General features: G+C 55.8%; 2 protein-coding genes across 2 annotated transcripts; one reads left to right on the plus strand and one right to left on the minus strand.

Moving 5' to 3' along the window:
* The first annotated feature begins 10 nt into the window (after nt 1-10).
* MAP3K10 (mitogen-activated protein kinase kinase kinase 10) lies at nt 11-16,397 on the plus strand. Its single transcript, XM_024979088.2, has 10 exons — nt 11-1,287; nt 4,850-5,030; nt 7,980-8,128; nt 8,612-8,787; nt 9,421-9,667; nt 11,694-11,810; nt 13,380-13,557; nt 13,689-13,801; nt 14,183-14,863; nt 15,597-16,397. Exons 1-10 carry the CDS (start codon nt 606-608, stop codon nt 15,917-15,919), a joined length of 2,847 nt encoding a protein of 948 aa, XP_024834856.1. The 5' UTR covers nt 11-605; the 3' UTR covers nt 15,920-16,397.
* TTC9B (tetratricopeptide repeat domain 9B) lies at nt 16,369-18,712 on the minus strand. Its single transcript, NM_001105507.1, has 3 exons — nt 18,284-18,712; nt 17,524-17,706; nt 16,369-16,586 (listed from the first exon to the last, which is right to left on the minus strand). Exons 1-3 carry the CDS (start codon nt 18,696-18,698, stop codon nt 16,477-16,479), a joined length of 708 nt encoding a protein of 235 aa, NP_001098977.1. The 5' UTR covers nt 18,699-18,712; the 3' UTR covers nt 16,369-16,476.
* Between the last annotated feature and the right edge of the window lie 1,637 nt (nt 18,713-20,349).

The raw sequence follows: 20,349 nt of genomic DNA on the forward strand, positions 1-20,349 counted from the left end.
CGAGCACGTCACTCAGGCACCGCCGGCGGCCCCGGGAAGCGGCGCGGGCGGGGGCAGGGGCTGGGGCCAACCGGGAGGCCGGTGCTGAGGATGGGGGCCGCCCGGCCGCCCCGCGCGTGAGGAGGCCGAGGGGCGCGCCACCCCGTCCTGGGGCGGGCGCCCCCGGAGCCCTGCCAGCCCCGCCCCGCCCGGAGGTTGTGGCCCGGGATGCGGAGCCGGGGGCCGCCGGTGGAGCTGCGCGGGGTGAGAGGCGCGGGGAAGGGGGCTGCCTGCTTCCCTCACCCTCGTCCCCCACCGGCGGACCCCGGCAGGAATTCGGCAGCTGAGCGGCCAGGCCTTCTTAGCGCCCTGACGTTTAGGGGGGACAGGTGAACCCGCTGCCCTTCCCCCACCCCACCCTGCCTGGACAGCTGAATCAGGGGGCACGACCCTGCCCTTTTAAAGAGGCTTTTTCTTGCTCCTGTGGAGGGCCCCCTAGCCATGGCGCCCAGGAGTCCCCTAGAATCCGCAGGGACTGCCCCCCATCCTGGCCGCCGGGGCCCGCCCTCTGCATCCCGCGGGCAGCCTGTGTGAAGCGGCCTCCCGCAGCCCCCGGCCCCTCCCCCATGGAGGAGGAGGAGTGGGGGGCGGCCAAGGAGTGGGGCACGACCCCCGCGGGGCCCGTCTGGACCGCAGTGTTCGACTACGAGGCGGCGGGCGAAGAGGAGCTGACCCTGCGGAGGGGTGACCGCGTCCAGGTGCTTTCCCAGGACTGTGCCGTGTCGGGCGACGAGGGCTGGTGGACCGGGCAGCTACCCAGCGGTCGTGTGGGCGTCTTCCCCAGCAACTACGTGGCCCTCGGCACCCCCGCCGCGCCCGCCGGCCTCCAGCTGCCCCAGGAGATCCCCTTCCACGAGCTGCAGCTAGAGGAGATCATCGGCGTAGGGGGCTTTGGCAAGGTCTATCGGGCCCTGTGGCGAGGCGAGGAGGTGGCCGTCAAGGCCGCCCGGCTGGACCCTGAACGGGACCCGGCAGTGACAGCAGAGCAGGTGCGCCAGGAGGCCCGACTCTTCGGAGCCCTGCAGCACCCCAACATCATTGCCCTCAGGGGCGCCTGCCTCAGCCCCCCACACCTCTGCCTGGTGATGGAGTATGCCAGAGGGGGCGCCCTGAGCAGGGTGCTGGCAGGGCGCCGGGTGCCCCCTCACGTGCTGGTCAACTGGGCTGTGCAGGTGGCCCGGGGCATGAACTACCTACACAATGATGCCCCTGTGCCCATCATCCACCGGGACCTCAAGTCCATCAACAGTAAGTGGTGTCCTCCTCCAAAAACTTGCTTCCATTGAACTTTGTGAGGCCAAGCCTTGGTGGCGGGAGGGGGACACCAGAAAATCTTGGCTGGGGCAAGAGGGGGCAGCAGTATACCTTCAGGGCTGGGTGAGACAGTCCTTGTCCCATTAAGGGAGGAAAAGGAAGCCCAGAAAGGTTGAAGACTACAGTCACAGTAGCTCTGTAAACATGTATCCATGAACACTGTGACAGGCCCTGTGTTCCCTGCTGTGAACAGGACAGGTACAGTGCCTGCCCTCGTGGCCCTTACCGTCCAGCGCTACCACAGTCCACCAGGCAGAGGCAGAAAGAGCCTGGCCAGAGTCAGGGGTTCTCAGCCTCAGTGCTATGGACATTTGCACCGGAGGGTTGCAGAGGGGCTGACCTGGGTGCTGTAAGTTATGGAGTAGCATCCTTGGCCTCTACCCACTAGATGCCATTAGCATTCCCCACCCCCCAGTTAGGAGAACCAAAAACGTTTTCAGACATTGCCAAATGTCCTCTGTAGGGCAAAATAGCCCTCAGTTGAGAACCACTTCCTGGTGTCCTCCTGGGCCTCTGTCCCAGCTAGCCAAGACAAACTGGGAAAGAGGAGGAGAAGGAAGAAAAGGGATGTAGCTTATGTAAAAGCTTCCAGGCTGCCTGACCTATCATAAGACTCTCAAAAGTTGATTGGTTGCTTGAAGGAGAACTGGGGCCAGATGGAAGGGAAGGTTCCCCAGAACTTACATCTAGATCAACCAGCTTCTCATGATGTCAGTTAATATTGACTGAGTAGCTATTATGTTGAAGCCCAACAGGGACCAAAAGAGCCATGGTTTCTGCCCTTCTGGCACTCACCATCTAGGGGTTTCGTTCATTTCCTGGATATTTCCTGAGCACCTGTTGGGTACCAGACCCTGTCCTGACTGTTAGGACACAGCCGGGAAAGAAAAATCCTACCTTGCTGGCTCTCCCATCCTTCGTCTGCCCCATGTCACTCCCTTTCTTGTCTGCGTTGATTTGTTTATTCTGCCGTCTGGTATTTACTGGATCAGATCATATACTAAGAAAAAGAGGTCCATTGTGAGTGAGGCCAACGTGTTCCCTGCCCTCACATAATATGGGAGGGTTTTCTCTTTGCCCTCAACCCTCACGTCTCATCTATTTCTGATTCATGTCAATTCTACATCTTGAAATGTTTGACTCCACCGCACTATTTTTCTGCGAGCCCCTGGAGTAGAGGGGTGGGGTCTTCGTCACTTGTTAGGTCTGGCATTCACCCAACAGACAGCTACCATGTGCCCAGGGTGTGACCAGTCCTGCGCCAGGGCCGGGGAATTGAGCAAGACAGACAGACAGCCCCCATCCTCTTTGACTCTCACGCTCTAACTCTGAAATTCTGGGTAAATGGAGGCAGGACTGCCAACACACTCCTCTTGAAGCCCGGGGTCCCTTCTCAGTCCTTCCCCCCACCCCTGCTGATTCACAGCCTGCAGGTGGGGTGCAAGGACATGCTCCCATGGACCCCAATTTTTCTGTAGCCAATGCCACTTGGACAAGGGGTCAGTGGGGCCCTTAGCCTGGCTTCCTGGTTGGGCACTGGGACTGATGCATGCCTGAGACAGAGGGAACAGGGCCTCCACAGCACAGCTTCCCCCGTTTAGCCTCCCCTGAGGAACTCCTCATCTGATGTCATTCATTCATTGGTTCATTCAGCTAATAATTCTGAAGCAGAATTAAGTGTAGGCACTGTCCTGGGCTCTGGGGATTACAGAAGTGAACAAGATAAGATTACCCCCCACACACACTTATGGAAGTTATATTCTAGTGGACAGAAATAGATGGTTGATGTTTAAATAGATAGATAACAAAATATCAGAGTATCAAGGGCTCTGAAGGAAATAAAGCAGGTTAAGAATGGGGCAGAAGGAGCTCTTTAGATCAGATGGTCCAGGAAGGCAACATTTGAGCAGAGACCTGAACCCATAGGACCCAGCTTTATGAAGACCTGGGCAGGGCAAAGGTCCTAAGGTGCCTGGAAGAGCAGGAGTCAGGCAGAAGAAGGAGATGAGGTCGTAAAAGTAGAAGGGCCAGATCACGTCAGTCTTGAGGGGCTACGGTGAAGACTTTGATAGAAGCCATTAGAGGGTCTTAAGCAGGGGCAACATAATTATATATGTATATAATTATGTTATATATATATAACGTATATGTAACATGGGCTTCCCTTGTGGCTCAGCTGGTAAAGAATCCGACTGCAATGTGGGAGACCTGGGTTCAGTCCCTGGGTTGGGAAGATCCCCTGGAGAAAGGAATGGCTACCCACTCCAGTATTCTGACCTGGAGAATTCCATGGGCTGTATAGTATATATATGTGTGTTGTATATACATATATACGTGTGTGTGTGTGTGTGTGTGTGTGTGTGTGTATAAGTGAATTGAATTAGGCCCAGCATGGGAGAAATAAAGTGTAAGATCATGGGGTGTTCCCTGTGTCACAGGGTCACACCACAAACAGGAGTTGGTGACTTGAGAAGGGAAGACTTGTAGAAGGTAGAGTCACATGCCAAAGCCTCAGTTTTCTTGTCAATAAAATGGGTTGCTTGCTAGTTAATTTGCTAAAGGGTTCAGCCCTGTACCTGCCATATAATAGGCTCCTGATAAACACTGGCCGTGATTGTTACTGTTGTTAGTAATCACTCTAGGCAGCAAGTAAGCTGGAACCATTCCATATGCTTGGGGGATAGATCAGTCAGTCAGATTTTGTTATAATACTGCTGTGTAACAAGCCATCCTCACACACACACACACCGGCAAACTTGGTGTCTTAAAACTCAGTGTCCTTCGTTACTCCTCATGCATTTGCAGGCCTGCTGGAGGTCAACTGATTTAGGTGGGGCTCCTCTTCCTTGGACCAGCAGGCTAGCCAAGGCATGTTGTCGTGGTGATGGCGGAAGGGCAAGAGGGCAAGTAGATATGAGAGGCCGGGGCTTGGGACTGGCATTCTGTCTCTTCTGCCTCATTTTATCAGACAAGTTGAGTCATACAGCCAACCCAAAGTAAAGGATGGGGAGATACATGCTGCCTCTTTAGTGGAAAGAACTTCAAAGTCACATGGCAAAGAGTGTGACGAAAAAAAGAGTAGAACTGGGGCCACGGAGGCCCCATAGCAGGTGACAAAATGGGGAGGAAAACCGTCCCCTCCCGCTCATGTCTGCAGTTGCCACTTTTGGGGTGATTGGGAATCTGAGACGTAGACCAAGGAGAACCAAGGCCATGGCTATCAAACCTTTCACTGAACTCCTGGGAGCCCAGGTTAGACTCAGGAGGCCAGTGAACTCAGGAGAAGCTCCCCAACCCTTGGTGGGAGGCTAAGGCAGCAATTAGACCAGGGGGAGAGGGTTCATGGTCTTCTGGCCTGGAAAGGAGCTACTGCAGAAGGGGGTGACCCACGGTGACAGGGAGAGAACAAATAGGAGATTCCAGGTGAGGTGGAGGTAGGATGCAGGACTGCAGCCAAGCAGATCCAGGATGACCCCCCTTTCTTTCCACCCTGCAGTCCTTATCCTGGAGGCCATAGAGAACCACAACCTCGCAGACACGGTGCTCAAGATCACGGACTTTGGCCTCGCCCGCGAGTGGCACAAGACCACCAAAATGAGCGCTGCGGGGACATACGCCTGGATGGCCCCAGAGGTTATCCGTCTCTCCCTCTTCTCCAAAAGCAGTGACGTCTGGAGGTGCTGATGCTGGGGGCGGGGAGGGGGGAGGCCTCCTGGGCGTGGAGGAGGGAGGAAGGGGGAGAAGGGCAGAGTGGGAGGGACCGGCTGCCACAGCCACTGGGAGCTGGGATCTGGGTCCAGGGGCAGCCAGCAAGGTCAGACCAGCAGATGAGCACCAAAGCAGGTGCCTGCTCTGCTAGCAGAAGTGGTATAAAGATAGGCTGTCAGTACCAAAGACCCTCAAAACCCCGTCCATGACATGGCCCCCACTCCTGAGACAGGAAACTGAGACCTTTATAGGTAACCATTCATCATTCATCCAACTGCCCTGGGCTCAGGGGATACAGCAGCATATAAAAACAGACCCAGTTCCTGCCCACAGGAATAATACATACATACATGGGCTTCCCTAATGGTTCAGTGGGTAAAGAATGCCTTGCAATGCAGGAGACACAGAAGACATGGGTTCAATCCCTGGGTTGGGAAGAGCCCCTGGAGGAGGGCATGGCAACCCACTCCAGTATTCTTGCCTGGAGAATCCCATGGACTGAGGAGCCTGGCTGGCTGCAGTCCAAAGGGTCACAAAGAGTCAGACACGACTGAGCAACTTTCACTTCACTTTCACATACATACATGTGAAGCTGAAAAGGCTGTTTTTAAGTTAAGAAAATTGTAAAATAATTTTTAAAAGATAATAAGTTAATAATAAGTTAACCCACCAGATAAAGGACTAGACAGTATTACGAGCTAAGAAGCTAACTGAAAAGCACTCTGTGGTCTGGCAATGACTTTGGGGAAGGTTTTTATGAGAAATGGCACTTGAGCCCGGTTCTGGATGACGAGAAGGAGCCAGTCATGCAGAGTTTAGGGGAAGAAGCTTCCCAGGCAGGGGGAGCAGCTGCCACAAAGGAAATACTGAGGTGAGAACAAGCAGGACGTGCTCCAGAAAAGGACACATGGCTGGAGCAGAGCAGGCAGGGAGGAAAGTCGTGGGAAATGACGGAGGGGAGAGAGAGCCGAGGGCTCCACAGAGAAGGGAGCAGACTCCAGGTTTATTCCAAGTGCACTGGAAAGCCACTGGAGGCATTTGTGAATGACACTATCTGATGGAGCATCACAAAGGCTCCCTCGGCTGATGGACTTCAGGGGACAGGAGTGGGGGCAGGAGGCCAGGGAGGCGGCTGTTTGTCACCTGCAGGACCTGGTGACAGCAGAAACTCAGCCTTCTCTTGGGAGGAAGCCAAACCCAGGTCAGTCCCCAGCTGAGGCTCCAGATGGACCAAGCAGCAAAGTCATGGTCCTGGGGCAGAGAGATCAGACAGGAAGTCTCAACTAGAGCAGCGCAGCCCTTGGGGGGAAGTTTAGTCTTGCTTCACATAAGGCATTCATTTATGATCCCAAACATTTATAGAAGCCATATTTCAGTGACAACAGAAAACCCAAAATAAAAATAATACGGATGCTTTTGCACTCATGTAAAAGCCCAGGACTGATGTAATATTAGGAATTCAGAGTCCTATTTTAGGGTTTTAATGGGGATGTCATTCACGTTGGGCAATCACAACATCCCCACAGGTTTCCAGAGATGTAGAAGAGGTAGAGGGGGTGGGGTCTGGCTACCCACACTTACAACCCACTGTTATCTTCCTCCACCTTGTATGGCCTCCATTCCCAAGGCTACTTCATGGTCCAGGATGGCCAGCTTTTATTGTCTGTATTCCAACCAGTAGGACGGAGCAAAGAGGAAAGGGGACCCCTTCCCTTTAAGGAGACTTTTTGGAAATTAGTTGCACGCTGCACAGTTCATATCCCACTGGCCAGAACCCTTGCCATATGGGCATACTTTGATGCAAAGGAGGATGGAAAATTATCCCAGGCAGCATTCCTCCAGCTCAAATTTACCAGAGCTGTCACTGAGAAAGGAGAGGCTGTGAGCTACATGAGGGCAGGGGCTGTGTCTATCTTATTCCAGTACCCGGAACAGTGCCTAGCACACAGCAGATGTTTAATAAGTGTACGGTGAATGAATGCATGCCTGGATATGGGGGAGCGTGGGGATCCGCTCCGTGTTAGGCAGTACGTAAAACACCGGTGAGGACCAGAAGGAGCGTGGTTTACTGGAGAAGATGAGTTTGCAGGTGGCAGTGGCACAGTGATGCGTGCTCTGGAAGGTGTAGCCGCCAGGGCTGCTGCGGGCTTCAGGAGGGCCCGAGTGCAGCGGGGCTCCACCGCTTACAAGCTCTGTGACCTTGGGCAAACAACTTAACCTCTCTGAGCCTGCACCCACTCACTGGATAAAATAGGGATCATACCCAGTGCCTTCTGCCTTACAGGACTTGAGTAATGCTGGCCTGGAGTGAGTGCTCTGTAAATGTTAAACAGTGTTAACTTGTATTTAGAGGTAAGTGCAGAGGGTTCAATGGAAATGTAGTGAAGGGGCCTCCGACCCAGATTTGGAGGCTGTGGAATCAAGGAAGCCTTCCTGGTTAGAGAGGGCACCTGAGTTGTGACTTAAAGGACAGTTAGGCAAAGGGGAAGGGTGTTCTCAACCAAGGGAACAATGTGTGCAAAGGCCAGAGGTTAGGAAAAATAGGATTTGTTCAACTGTTTAGCATGGCTGCGAGATGCAACCGGGGTTGGTACAGGGGCCAAGAGTGTTTAGAGGGGGAAGCTGCAGGGTCAGCAAGATCAGGGTGGATTTGCCCAGTGGGCACAAGGAACCCACCGAAGGTTTTCAGGCAGAGGAGAGGAAAGGGGGACAGAGCAAAGGAGAGACACCAGAGGACCAACCCCACCACATCTGTTTGAGATCAGGCTGTGACGGTCAAAGGCAGTTCTTGTGGCCTCACTGGCCGGGGCTGGGTGCTGGGGGGAGGGAGGCTCACCACGGGACTGGAAGCAGGGCTGGGGTGTGGGTGAGGATGAGGGTGGGCTCTGGCGTCACCCCTCCCTCTCCCCCACCTGCAGCTTCGGGGTACTGCTCTGGGAGCTGCTGACGGGTGAGGTCCCCTACCGTGAAATCGACGCCTTGGCCGTGGCATATGGCGTGGCTATGAACAAGCTGACTCTGCCCATTCCCTCCACATGCCCCGAGCCCTTTGCCCGCCTACTGGAGGGTGAGCCAGGGCCCCGTGGAGAGGGTAGGCTCAGCTTGGGGTGGCAAGGAGCCCTCAGGCCCAGACCTCACCCCTTCACACCCATCCATTCCATTGGGCCCAGGAGTGAGGGAGAAGGGGCTGGAACCATGGGTCCATGATCAGTCTCCCCTCCGGTTGGCTCCATGGCCTCCAGACCTTTGTTCTGGCCAGGCAAGCCCACAGCGCTTGAGGGCAGCCTATTAGGATTCACTGGCCCTGGGATTCCTCCCTGACCCTTGATTCTACCACCAGTCAGGGAACAGGTCCCTGAGTTTCTCTCCCCAGAGTTTCACCAAGTGAAACGCTTCCAAAAGCTTGGCTTTGAATTCCTTCCCCCGGGCTCCATGGGAGCTATTTGTCCACAGTCCCTTAAAGTCCTGCCTCCACTGAGCAGGCTGATGCCCCAGAGCATGGCCATTGACATCTCCACTCCCACTGCTGTCCTTCCCACCCCAACCCCAGAATGCTGGGACCCAGACCCCCACGGGCGGCCAGATTTTGGCAGCATCTTGAAGCAACTTGAAGTCATCGAACAGTCAGCCCTGTTCCAGATGCCGCTGGAGTCTTTTCACTCGCTGCAGGAAGACTGGAAGCTGGAGATTCAACACATGTTTGATGACCTCCGGACCAAGGAGAAGGTGAAGGCGGGGGTGAGGTGGGAGGGATGGAGCAAGATCCCTGAGTTCTGATACCATGGATGGGGCAGAGTCCCTTTCCGTGAGCCCAGGGGTCTTCGGGTCCCATGCAGGGTGAGGGAGCCTTTTTCACATGTTAAGGAAAGACAGTCTCCTGTTGGCAGATTGATAAGAAAAAGACACCCTACCCTGAAGTACTTACAGGTGACACTGCATGAGGTCTAGAAATTGGCTTTAAAACCCCACAGCAAAAGTGAGAGGAAGAGAGGAGCAGGAAGGTAATGCGTGAAAAAAGATTTGTAAAGTAACTATCGAAGTTGGACGAATGGTGAGTGCGTCGGATGCACCAATGCTTTTGTGGATGTTTTCCAAATTGAAAACTTCAAAAATTAAAAATCAAAGAGAAAGAGAAAAAAAAAAGAAGAAGAAAGAAAAGCCAGCCCTTTCTTTGGGCCAACACAGCCTCCTGCCCTGGCCCCCAACCTGGTTAGTGAAGAGTAAGTCGGATCGTGCTCCCAATTTGCCCCACAGCAGGATGGCCTGTGCGGGACACCAAACAAGCCCAGCAGCCCCGGGACCATCCCTGGGGGCAGGGTAGCTCCGGCCCTCTCCCCAAGCCGCCCATCTCCTCTGCAGGAGCTCCGGAGCCGTGAAGAGGAGCTGCTGCGGGCGGCTCAGGAGCAGCGCTTCCAGGAGGAGCAGCTGCGGCGGCGCGAGCAGGAGCTGGCCGAGCGCGAGATGGACATCGTGGAGCGGGAGCTGCACCTGCTCATGTGCCAGCTGAGCCAGGAGAAGCCCCGGGTCCGCAAACGCAAGGGCAACTTCAAGCGCAGCCGCCTGCTCAAGCTGCGGGAAGGTGGCAGCCACATCAGCCTGCCCTCCGGTACCCGGCCACACCCCTTCAGCAGCCCCGAGAGGCCGCTGGGAGCAGCGCTAACCCAGGGGTCATCTCTTCCTTTTATTTCTTTACTTTTCAAGCCTTTTTTATTATTATTACTAAGTATATCACAACTACAGAAAATGACCCCCCCCAAAAAAAAAACAAAAAACTGCATAGCTTAATGCATTAATAGAATCTCCCAGGAGAGCAGAGAGACCCTACAGCCACCCCAGATGCCTGCATACACACCCTCCAAACAATCCCCCTGCCATTCCCTAAGAGTAAACGCCTGCCTTGACTTTCAGGGCCATCACTTCCTTACTTTTCCTCATAGTTTCGTCTCCCAGCTATTAGTTTAATATCTTTTTAAATCTTCTTTGTCCTCCTTGCCTCATTTATGCCAGAGCATTTCCCATAGTCTGGATTTTGCTGCTTGCAGCTCCCTGGTATCTCTTAACATGTCCCTCTGTCCCCTGAATTTCCTGTTAATTGGTATTAGGTTGAACCATGTGAAATTGCTGGTGTTCAGCCATTTTTGACCTACAGAAACAGAAGTTTCACATGGCTCAACCTAAGAGTTGGATCTCAAGGCTTACTCAGTTTTAAGTTCAGGTTTGATTTCTTTTTTGGCCGGGGAGGGGTGGGGGGGGGGGGAGACTGCTTTCTAGGTAACGTCAGAAGGCACTTCATGCTGATATTCTCTGTTACAAGAGATGTTACAAGCCCTATAGCAGTGCCTAGAATAACACCAGCCAACAGAAATAATGCAGGCTGCGTGTGTCATTTACATTTTCCAGTAGCCATATGGAAAAGGGGAAAACAGGTGAAATTAACTTTGTATTAATATAATTTAACAGTGTATAATTTAACAGTGTATTCTGTTTAGCCCAATATTCACATGTAGTCGTTACAAGAAAAATTTTAAATAAGATATTTTACCTTTTTTCCACACTAAATCTTTGAAATCCAGGGTGCATCTTACGGGCTTCCCAGGTGGCACTGAAAGTGAAAGTCACTCAGTCGTGTCCAGCTCTTTGCGACCCCATGGACTATACAGTCCATAGAATTCTCCAGGCCAGAATACTGCAATGGGTAGCCTTTCCCTTCTCCAGGGGATCTTCCCAACCCAGGGATCAAACCCAGGTCTTCCACATTGCAGGCGGGTTCTTCACCAGCTGAGCCACCAGGGAAGCCAGGCGGCACTAGTTGTGAAGAACTCACCTGCCTGCCAATGCAGGAGGTGTAAGCATTTCAGGTTTGCTCCCTGGATCGGGAAGATCCCCTGGAGGAGGGCATGGCAACCCACTCCAGTATTCTTGCTTGGAGAATCCCTATGAACAGAGGAGCCTGGCGGGCTCCAGTCCATGGGGTCTCAGAGTCAGATATGACTGAAGCGACTTCACTCAGGCATTCTTATGCCTGAGTTCATTTTATATTCTTAGTGCATCTCAATCTGGGCTCTAAATTTTCCTCAAAATTTCTTGACCTATATTTAGGTTTCATAAAATGTACAGTTAAAAGAGCAGATTCACATACCACAGTTGTTCCAAACATACTTAAATGTTTCCAATGACTGAACTGAGTATCTGTTTTTAAAAGTAAATTTAAATTACTTACAACTAAATAACTAAAGGTAACACTCTCCAGTTCCTCGGTTGCACAAGCCACATTTCAAGCGCTTACTTTCCATGTGTGGCTAATGGCTGCCATATTGGACGCTCAAGCCTAGATCCTCGGGGCAGCGGCTCTCAAACCTGAGTGAGCAGCAGAGGTCACTTGGGTACTGTTACACAGCAGTTGGATTGCTGCACCTCACCCCCACAGTTCCTGATTCAGGGAGGGCATCAAGATTCTGCATTTCCAAGAGGTTTCCACTTGACGTCGATGCTGCTGGTCTGGGAACACACTTTGAGAACCACTGCATTAAGGAATATAAAATGGTGGCATTCCTTCTATCTTCCTTCAAAGGGAACTTCTCTTTGGCTACTCATGGAATCCTGTGCTTAGGAAAGTCTCTTTCTTTTTGCAGGCTTTGAACATAAGATCACAGTCCAGGCCTCTCCAACCCTGGACAAGCGGAAAGGATCAGATGGGGCCAGCCCACCCGCAAGCCCCAGCATCATTCCCCGGCTGAGGGCCATTCGCTGTGAGTATCTCCCAAGGCCCTGACCAGTCAGTGAACAGACTTCCCTGAGCACATACCTGGCACCAAGCCAGAGCAACATCAGGGTGGCAGGCAGGCAGGAAGGACTCCCCTCCCTCATTCTCATCGGGGGAAACAGACAACAAGTAAACAAACTGGTGAACAGGAAATTTCCTGTAGTGATACGCACCCTAAAGGAAATCAGGGAAGGAGCTAAACAGAAGAGCTCCTATTTTTAAATCACAAAGAAAGCCTGCAGAGAAGCTGAGGTTTAAGTAGGGACCTGCATGGTCAGGAGGAGTAACATATGCAGAGATCTGAAGGAACAGTGTCCCTGGCAGAGGAAACAGCAGAGGCGGAAGCCCAGAGGCAGGAACAAGTATGCTGATTATCAGCTGGAAAGGCCAACTTGGATGAAGTAGAAAGAATGGGAGGGAGAGCAGTGAGTTTATGGTCGAGGGTTCAGCAGGAGAGGATTGCCCTGGGCCTCAAGAGCGGGGATAAGGAATCTGGATTTTATCTAACATCTGAGGGGGAGCCTCTGGAGGGCTGTGAGCAAGGCAGTGATGGAGGCAACTTGACCTTTTCCCTCTGACTGCCGTGAGGAGTAGGGATTGTAGGCGGGCAGGAGTCAAGAGGGGAGACAGGTGGGACGAGGGTGCTGGGCCAGGGCAGGGACCTTGAATGGGGCAGACGGCCTGTCAGCCGCATGGCAGGTACAGGGTTCACTGAGGAGGTGAAGGATTCCCGGTCAGCTTCCCCACTCCATTCTGCTCCATCATTCACCCCTGGCCTTACCCCACACACCACCCCTGCCACACACTACTGTTTGGGCACCTGCTTTGTACCCAGAGGTCATTCTTCTGGGAGGACGCAGAGACAAATAATGACTGAACCATGGTGGTCAGGATGTTCAACGTGTGATGGGAACAGAGGAGAGAGAGCAGTCGACTCTGCAGGCGACAGACTGTTCCGGAACACTCCACAGGGACTTGGCATCTGCTCCTCCCTCTGCCTTGTGTCCCCCCTGACTCCCTCCCTCACCTCCTTCAAGTCTCTGCTCAGATCTCTCCTTCTCACACACCAGACCATCCCTAACTCCCCAAGCCCCCTGTCAGCTTTCCATGCCCCACACTGCTGATCACCTTCTAGCCCCCGACCCAGATGACAACCTAGGGTGACTCCTGTTGATCATTTGTCCTCAGCCCCTAAAATGTAAACTCTTCCAGGGCCAGGGCAGGGTGTCTGGTCTACTCTTAGCACTGCTGTCTTCTCAGCATCTCCCACAGGGCTTGGCACATAGACGGTGCTAGTGAACATTTGGGAATGAAGGGATGGCTGAAGAGTTAACCGGTGAGGGGTGACCGGTGATGACACGGAGGAAGCCAGGACATCAGGATAGCTGGGGGGAGCTATGTGAGGATGGATAGCAGGGAAGGGTCATGACTGGAGTCAGAATCTCAGCTCCCTTGGGCTTCCAGGTGGAGGGGGAGACGAAGGCGGGGAGATTAAGGCTGGAGATCAACTGGGACAGGCTGAGACCCAGTGACCAAGTGGCTTCTCTGGGCCCAGTGACCCCTGTGGATGGTGGTGGCTGTAGCACCAGTTGCAGCAGCAGTGGTGGCGGTGGGACGTGGGGCCGCAGCAGTGGACCCCCAAAGAAGGAAGAGCTGGTCGGGGGCAAGAAGAAGGGCCGGACCTGGGGGCCCAGCTCCACGCTGCAGAAGGAACGGGCTGGCGGAGAGGAGAGGTACTGGCCGCATGGAGCACCACCCCCCCACGCGCCCCCCCTCCCCACGCCCTGTGCCTCTCTCCTAGGCCCTTGACAGCCAGGAGGCCTATGACTGCCCCCACCCCCCCAATCTTTGGTGCCCCCTGCAGGCTGAAGGCCCTGGGAGAAGGAAGCAAACAGTGGTCATCAAGTGCCCCCAACCTGGGCAAATCCCCCAAACACACACCCATCGCCCCAGGCTTTGCCAGCCTCAATGAAATGGGTAAGAGGGCGAGGGTGCCTTTAAAAGGGAGGGAGAGGGACATTCCCTGGCAAAGGGGAACATAACCCAAGACCAAGGGGTGACCATTCCCCAGGGTTGCGCGGAGGGAGCCGGATTTCACTGGCCAGAGGGTAGGACGCATTCCTGGAATGGGAGATAGCTGGTCCCTGGGAGGTGGGGGTCATTCCCAAGGGAAGGGGGATTTGGGGGAGAAATGCTCAAGAACCACGCTTAGTGGGACTTGGTGATCTTGGCGGGGGGGGGGGGGTCACTGGGGACAACTCCTTGCCTCCAAGTCCTGGGGTGGGGGGATGGGCCGAAAGGCCCTGGGCCCAGAGTTAAGTGAGTCAGAGGCCAGTGACAGCCCTCTCCCGGTTGCAGAGGAGTTTGCGGAGTCGGACGGAGGCAACAGCGTGCCCCCGTCCCCCTACACCACCCCGTCCTACCTCACGGTGCCGCTGCCCGCCCAGCCCTCCCCGGGGGCGCGGGCGCCATGGGAGCCGAGTCCGCCCGCCCGGCTCGGGCACGGCTCCCGGCGGCGCTGCGAGCTCGCCCTGCTGGGCTGCGCCACGCTGCTGGGCGCCGTGGGCCTGGGCGCCGACGTGGCCGAGGCGCGCGCGGCGGACGGCGAGGAGCAGCGGCGCTGGCTCGACGGCCTTTTCTTCCCCCGTGGCGGCCGCTTCCCGCGGGGCCTGAGCCCGACCGGGCGCTCTCCCGGCCGCCGTGACGACGCGGCCCCCGGCCCGGGCCTGGCGCCCTCCGCCACCCTCGTGTCACTGTCGTCGGTGTCCGACTGCAACTCCACGCGTTCGCTGCTGCGCTCCGACAGCGACGAGGCTGCGCCGGCCGCGCCCTCCCCGCCACCCTCCCCACCCCCGCCCCAACCCAGCACCAACCCCCTGGTGGACCTGGAGCTGGAGAGCTTCAAGAAGGACCCCCGGCAGTCGCTCACGCCCACCCACGTCACGGCCGCGCGCGCTGTGAGCCGCGGACACCGGCGGACGCCGTCGGATGGGGCGCTGGGGCAGCGAGGGGCGCCGGAGCCCATGGGCCCCGGCCCTGGTGAGTGAGGCTCCAAGCGCTCAGAAAAGGGCCAATCTCCCTTGACCCCGCCAAAGCTCTATGTCCCAGCCCAGCGGAGTCCTCTTGCTTAGCGTGGGGAGAGTCAGTGTCCCCATGGCCCCCACTGCTTCAAGAGGCTTTGTGGATCCCTGGGTAACTGAGACGCAGGAGGAAGCAGGGGTGGCAACTCTAATGCCTACAGGGGCCAGGCAGGTGACATTAATGGCAACGATTACTAGCGCTAACAGGTGTTAGGTACCCGTTCTCTATTAGCAGGACAAAGACGATTAGAACAGAAAGGAACTAAGGACCTCCTATCAGGCACTGTGCTCCTTGTTCTACAATTACTGTATTTAATCCTGGCCTGTGTAGCGAGGTGCTGAAATCCCCGTTCACAGACAGCAACATGCCTAAGGTGCCTCTGGGTCTTGGTGAGCCTGCCCAGGGTTGGAGAGGCGGGAGGGATGAGGCTTTGTCTGGAGTACTAGCAAGGAGACAGGCTCTGAGAGATAAAGGGCTGCCCAGAGTCGCACCCAGACGAGTGAGCAGTTAGGAGTCGGGGGCGGGTGGGGGTGGCGAGGTAGATGTCCAAACCCTGCTGGACAGCGGGCCCAAGAAAATCAGATTTTTTTGTCAAGAGAAGTCCAATTCCAATCTTCATGTAAATGCTCCTGCCTTTTAAACACCACCGTCTGGCCCACCTCACTCACCTCCTCCGATCCTCTCTTACCAGGCCCTCGAGATCCCCTGGACTTCCCCCGCCTGCCCGACCCCCAGGCCCTGTTCCCCACCCGCCGTCGGCCCCCCGAGTTCCCGGGCCGCCCCACCACCCTGACCTTCGCCCCAAGGCCCCGGCCAGCCTCCAGCCGTCCCCGCCTGGACCCCTGGAAACTGGTCTCCTTCGGCCAGACGCTCAGCATCTCGCCTCCCAGCAGGCCAGACACTCCGGAGAGCCCGGGGCTCCCCAGCATGCAGCCCACGCTGCTCGACATGGACATGGAGGGGCAAAGCCAGGACAGCACAGTCCCCCTGTGCGGGGCCCATGGCTCCCGCTGAGGCCTGCCCGCAGCCGCCCGCCTGGGCAGCCATGAATGTAGCGCCCCAGGCCCCGCCCCAGCCCACCGTGCCACACGGCAGGGGAGGCCCTGGGCAGGATACTCACTATTTATTGGGGAAGGGGGGAGGGAGGACACTTAATTTATTCCTTTGTACCCCAGGGGTGGGGCCCTGTGCCTGCCCTGCGGTGGGGGGGAGGGTGGGCAGGGGTACTCAGGGACAGGGCGTCATAAGGGATTCGGCACAAAATGCAGCATTAAAGGTAACCCCTGCCCCCTACCGCGTTTGGCTGTGTGTCTTTCCCTGGCCCAGCCCCAGATCCTAGATCATCCCCAGTGGCACAGCACCCCCCATGCTCCGTCCTAGGCCTCTCTAGATTTCTGAGTCCAGGGGTTGTAGCCTAGGCCCTTGTCCCCTCCCAGGCCCCACAAGAATACCACACAAAGAGGTTATGGTCACCAGTGATGAGTGCTTTACCAGAGAACATGAGTCAGAGAAAGTTACACGGTGAGGTGAGGTGGGGTGGGGAGGAGGAGGGACACTCCCCCACGTTGGCCTCAGCCAACGACGTCCCGAGTCCCAGGCCCGGCCCCACTGTCTTCCCGCTGTAGGCTGCAGCGGTTCATCTTGAGCTGAGTCAGCTGGATGTATCGCAGAACGTTGGTGTCTGCAGGGGAGGCAGGCAGGGCATTATCTGTGTGTCCTGGGGCAGCAGGTAACATCCGCACCACCTTGGCTCATATGAGGAGGTCCCCATCCTCCACTGGCTCCCACACACAGCCTGTGTCGCCAGAGCCCTTCTCACAAAGCCCAGCCAAGCTGGCAGAGCAGGACGTGTCACACCTCCATACTTTCGTATCTGCCGTGCCCTCAGCCAGGCACGCCTGAGCTCAGAGACTCCTGTCACACTTCTCACCCTCCAGCGACACTGCAGGAAGTGTGTTCTCTCCAAACCCCTTAGAGGAAAACTCACCTCACATCCTGGGCCACGCACCTGTTGTGCTCCTACTTCACTGGTTATTAATACAGAACTGAGTCTTCTGCCTCCTCCAGCCGATGTGCGCGCGCGCGCGCGCGGATACACACACACACCCTGACACACACACACACACACACACACCCCGATCTCCCACTGGGCAAGGAACAAGCCTCCAGGTCTGCCAACCCCTCCCCCTGCTATTTTCTGGAAGGTGAATGAGTAGGTGAGTGTGTGAATGGGTTAGTGAGTAGGTGAATGAGTTTGAGGGGGGAGGGGTAAATGGAGATGGAGGCGCGGCGGGGGGGGGGGGGGTTGCGGGGGCGGGGGGAAGCGGGGGGGCGGAGGTTGTAAGTGGCCAGGAAAGTGACTGAATAGGTAAACAGAAGGTATCAGAGTGGGTTAATGACCGAAGAGATGAAGTGGTTGGGTGAATGTCAGGAACGACAGGTGAGTGGACACGAGTAACTGGCAGGTGAGTGGATGAGTGTGTGTGTGTGTAAGTAGATGGGTAAAGAGTGGGCGTGGGGTAGGGGGTACAGCACTCCCTGAAGCCGCTCTGCTTTCATGCTCCTTCCCTTGTTTCCTCCTCTCTCCCACCCTCGCTTGCTCCCACCCCGCCCCTCACCTGTGGGCTCCCGGCTGCGGGCCTCCTGCAGGTAGCGCAAGGCGTGTGCATAGTCGCCCAGGTGGTAGAAGGCAATGCCGGCGCGGTAAGTAGCCTTGAAATTGCCCTGCTGCTTCTCCAGCACCTTGAGGCAGTACTCGCGCACCCGCTCATAGTTTACCAGCTCCGACTGCAGGAGGCAGGCTGCGGGAGCACCAGAACCGGTGCTCTCACAGCCTGTCGACACCGAGGCCTCAGCTGATCGCGAGGAGCCTGGCCTTCAGGCTCCGGAGAATCAGTCCCTTCCGTTTCAGACGGCGGAGCCCAGCCTACAGGCTTGCTCCGGCCACCGGGGAACGCCAAGCTTCTGACCAATCAAGACAGAATCAATCTGCGCCGCCGCTAGAGGGCGCAAAAAACACACAGCGGGGCTCTCGGAGCTTCCTTAGCTGGGAGGTGTCTGTTAGGGAGAGTACTAAGGGCGATCTCAGAGATGGTGAAGGATGGGTCCTTGAATGGCTCCTCCAGGTTAAGTTTTTCTCACCTGAGATTAGCAGGTGGCAGCCCAAAGCCCATTTCCTGCATCCCAGCTCCTTCCATCCCTGTGGTCCCCTAGACTCCCAAAGCCTCTTCCTGATCAAGTTCTTAGTTCTTCCTCCCACCTCACAGACCCCAGCCCTAACCCGTTCAAGCCTCCAGCCCCCACCCCAAGGCTTGAGGAGTGCTTCTCACGTCTCGCCCCTCTCACATAGGCACCCTCTGCGCTCCCCGACGGCCGTACCCGTGAGAGAGTCGTAACATTCCACCTCTGTGTTCTCCACCAGGCGCCGCTGCTCCTCGCTGAGGCGGGCTGGCCCGGGGCTGGTGGCGGGCCCGGGGGTGGGTGCGGGCAGGCCTCCAGGGCGGGCTCCCTGCGCCGCCTTCAGCTGCAGTAGCGCTCGATGATACTTGCCGATGGCTTCCCGGAACTTCTTCTCCCGGTAGCAGCGCTGACCCTCCGCCTTAAACGCCACGGCGGCCCGCAGGCTGCTGTCGAGCGCCGCACCCAGGGCTCCCGACGCCTCTGGGGTAGGACTGGACCGAGCCGATCCATGGCGGGGGCTGGGGCCCGGCGGGGAAAGGGCGGGAGGCGGGCGCGGCGGAGGCTCTGGGGCAGCGCTGAGCATCAGCACCGGGGACAGCGCGCCGCGCTGCATTGTGGGAAACTCCTGCGGCCGCCGCTGCAGCTACCGCATCGCCCCCCGCGGGGCTGGTCCCCACCCTTTCTCCGCCCCCGCACCTCCGACAGCCGACTCCGGCTGCCCCCTATGGGTCTAGAGAAACCCCTCAAAACCCTACTCTCTTCAAAACCCTTCTTCCCACTCCTCTTACCTTCCCCACCCTGCTGCTTGCTCTCCTCCCCTATGCCCAGAGCTCCGGAACCTTTCTAGAAGGAAAGAACAAGTCTGGGGAAAAGAGCAGGAAGATAACCTCATGGAAAGCTGGTTTTCAGACCGGTAGGCATCTGGCATAGTTGGATAAGAACACAGGCCATGGATTCAAGCTGCCCAAATTCCTGCTTATTTTCTCGCTAGTTGTTGACTTGGACAAATCACCTACATTACCTGTGATTCTGTATCCTCATCCGTAACACAGGGCTATGATAGCAACTGTGGAACACACTCGTTTATCTATGCAACAAACACATATTGACTGATATCTTTCTGTGCCCAATTCTGGGACTGGGTGATGCTGGGACATAGGAGGGACTGAGAGCACCTCAGACTCTACCCTCACTGGGTTCCTTGGCAAGTGGGGAGACAGACCAGTGGTCAGACAGTGGCAGCCGAGTGGGCTAGCCTGGGAGGTACAGGCAGAGGGGCCAGGGCTGCAATGGGGGAGACACAACAAGCTCTGTGGATCCACAGGAGGCACACCCAGCATAGGCTGAGATGGTGAGTGAAGACTTCCCGAAGGAGGGGAGAACTCGATGAACAAGAGAGATCTGTTTCTTGCCCTCAGCTAGCTCACTGTCTGGGTAGAAAAAAACAGCGAGAAAGCAGCCAAGTGACAGCACAGCATGAGGATCACAGTAATAAAAAATGCACAGAGCAAGAAACACATGAGAGATTTTCGAGAGAAAAACAGTGAATGATTGTCCTGCAACCCTCCTTAGCCGCTTAGTGCTGAGACCTTGAGTAAGCTCCTTGGTCTTCCTCCACTTTCCTTCTGTGTAACATGGAGGTAACAATTGGGGTCACTCCCAAGTAGCTGCAGGAGCTGAATCATGTTATGTAGGTAAAGCATGTAACACGGGGTAAAGCATGTAGTACAGTAATGACCAAACAGCAGCCAGTGTTCCTTATCATTCTTGAGACTGTGAGACATGTGATTGCAAGTGCCTGACTCTGAGTCAGCGTCCACGTAAACTAGTTTCACTTATTTGGCCCCATTGGGTCTTAGTTGCAGCATGCAGGATATTTCCTTACGGTGCATGGACTCTTTAGTTGCAGTGTGTGGCTATAGTTGCTTTTAGGTTTGAGGGATCTTAGTTCCCCGACCAGGGGTCGACTTGGCATTGCCTGCATTGTAAGGTGGATTCTTAACCACTGGAGCACCATGGAAGTCCTGGCACATTCATGAATAGTTGTGGAATGAATGAGTGAATGAGTAACTATGTAGAGCACCATTACCACCCCCACCAAGACCCTAGCCTGGGTCTCATTCCCAAGCATCAACCCTGCATTTCCACTGTCCCCTCCCCCTCCCACAGCAGTTCCCACCCAACAGACCCAAACCTGAACATGACACCTCTCATTCCAACTGCATTTCCATATTTTATTGTACTGAGTCGCTCCCTGATCCTCC

The sequence above is a fragment of the Bos taurus genome, chromosome 18, assembly GCF_002263795.3.
Source record: "Bos taurus isolate L1 Dominette 01449 registration number 42190680 breed Hereford chromosome 18, ARS-UCD2.0, whole genome shotgun sequence".
Lineage (NCBI taxonomy): Eukaryota > Metazoa > Chordata > Mammalia > Artiodactyla > Bovidae > Bos > Bos taurus.

Excerpts from the sequence above, each read along its gene's own strand:
- MAP3K10 (XM_024979088.2), top strand. The coding sequence starts at position 606 with ATGGAGGAGGAGGAGTGGGGGGCGGCCAAGGAGTGGGGCACGACCCCC. Across the intron at positions 5,031-7,979 it reads AAAAGCAGTGACGTCTGGAG|CTTCGGGGTACTGCTCTGGG; the intron begins GTGCTGATGCTG and ends CCCCACCTGCAG. Across the intron at positions 8,129-8,611 it reads CTTTGCCCGCCTACTGGAGG|AATGCTGGGACCCAGACCCC; the intron begins GTGAGCCAGGGC and ends CCCCAACCCCAG.
- TTC9B (NM_001105507.1), bottom strand. The coding sequence starts at position 18,698 with ATGCAGCGCGGCGCGCTGTCCCCGGTGCTGATGCTCAGCGCTGCCCCA. Across the intron at positions 17,707-18,283 it reads ATGTTACGACTCTCTCACGG|CCTGCCTCCTGCAGTCGGAG; the intron begins GTACGGCCGTCG and ends GTGCTCCCGCAG. Across the intron at positions 16,587-17,523 it reads CCGCAGCCGGGAGCCCACAG|ACACCAACGTTCTGCGATAC; the intron begins GTGAGGGGCGGG and ends CCTCCCCTGCAG.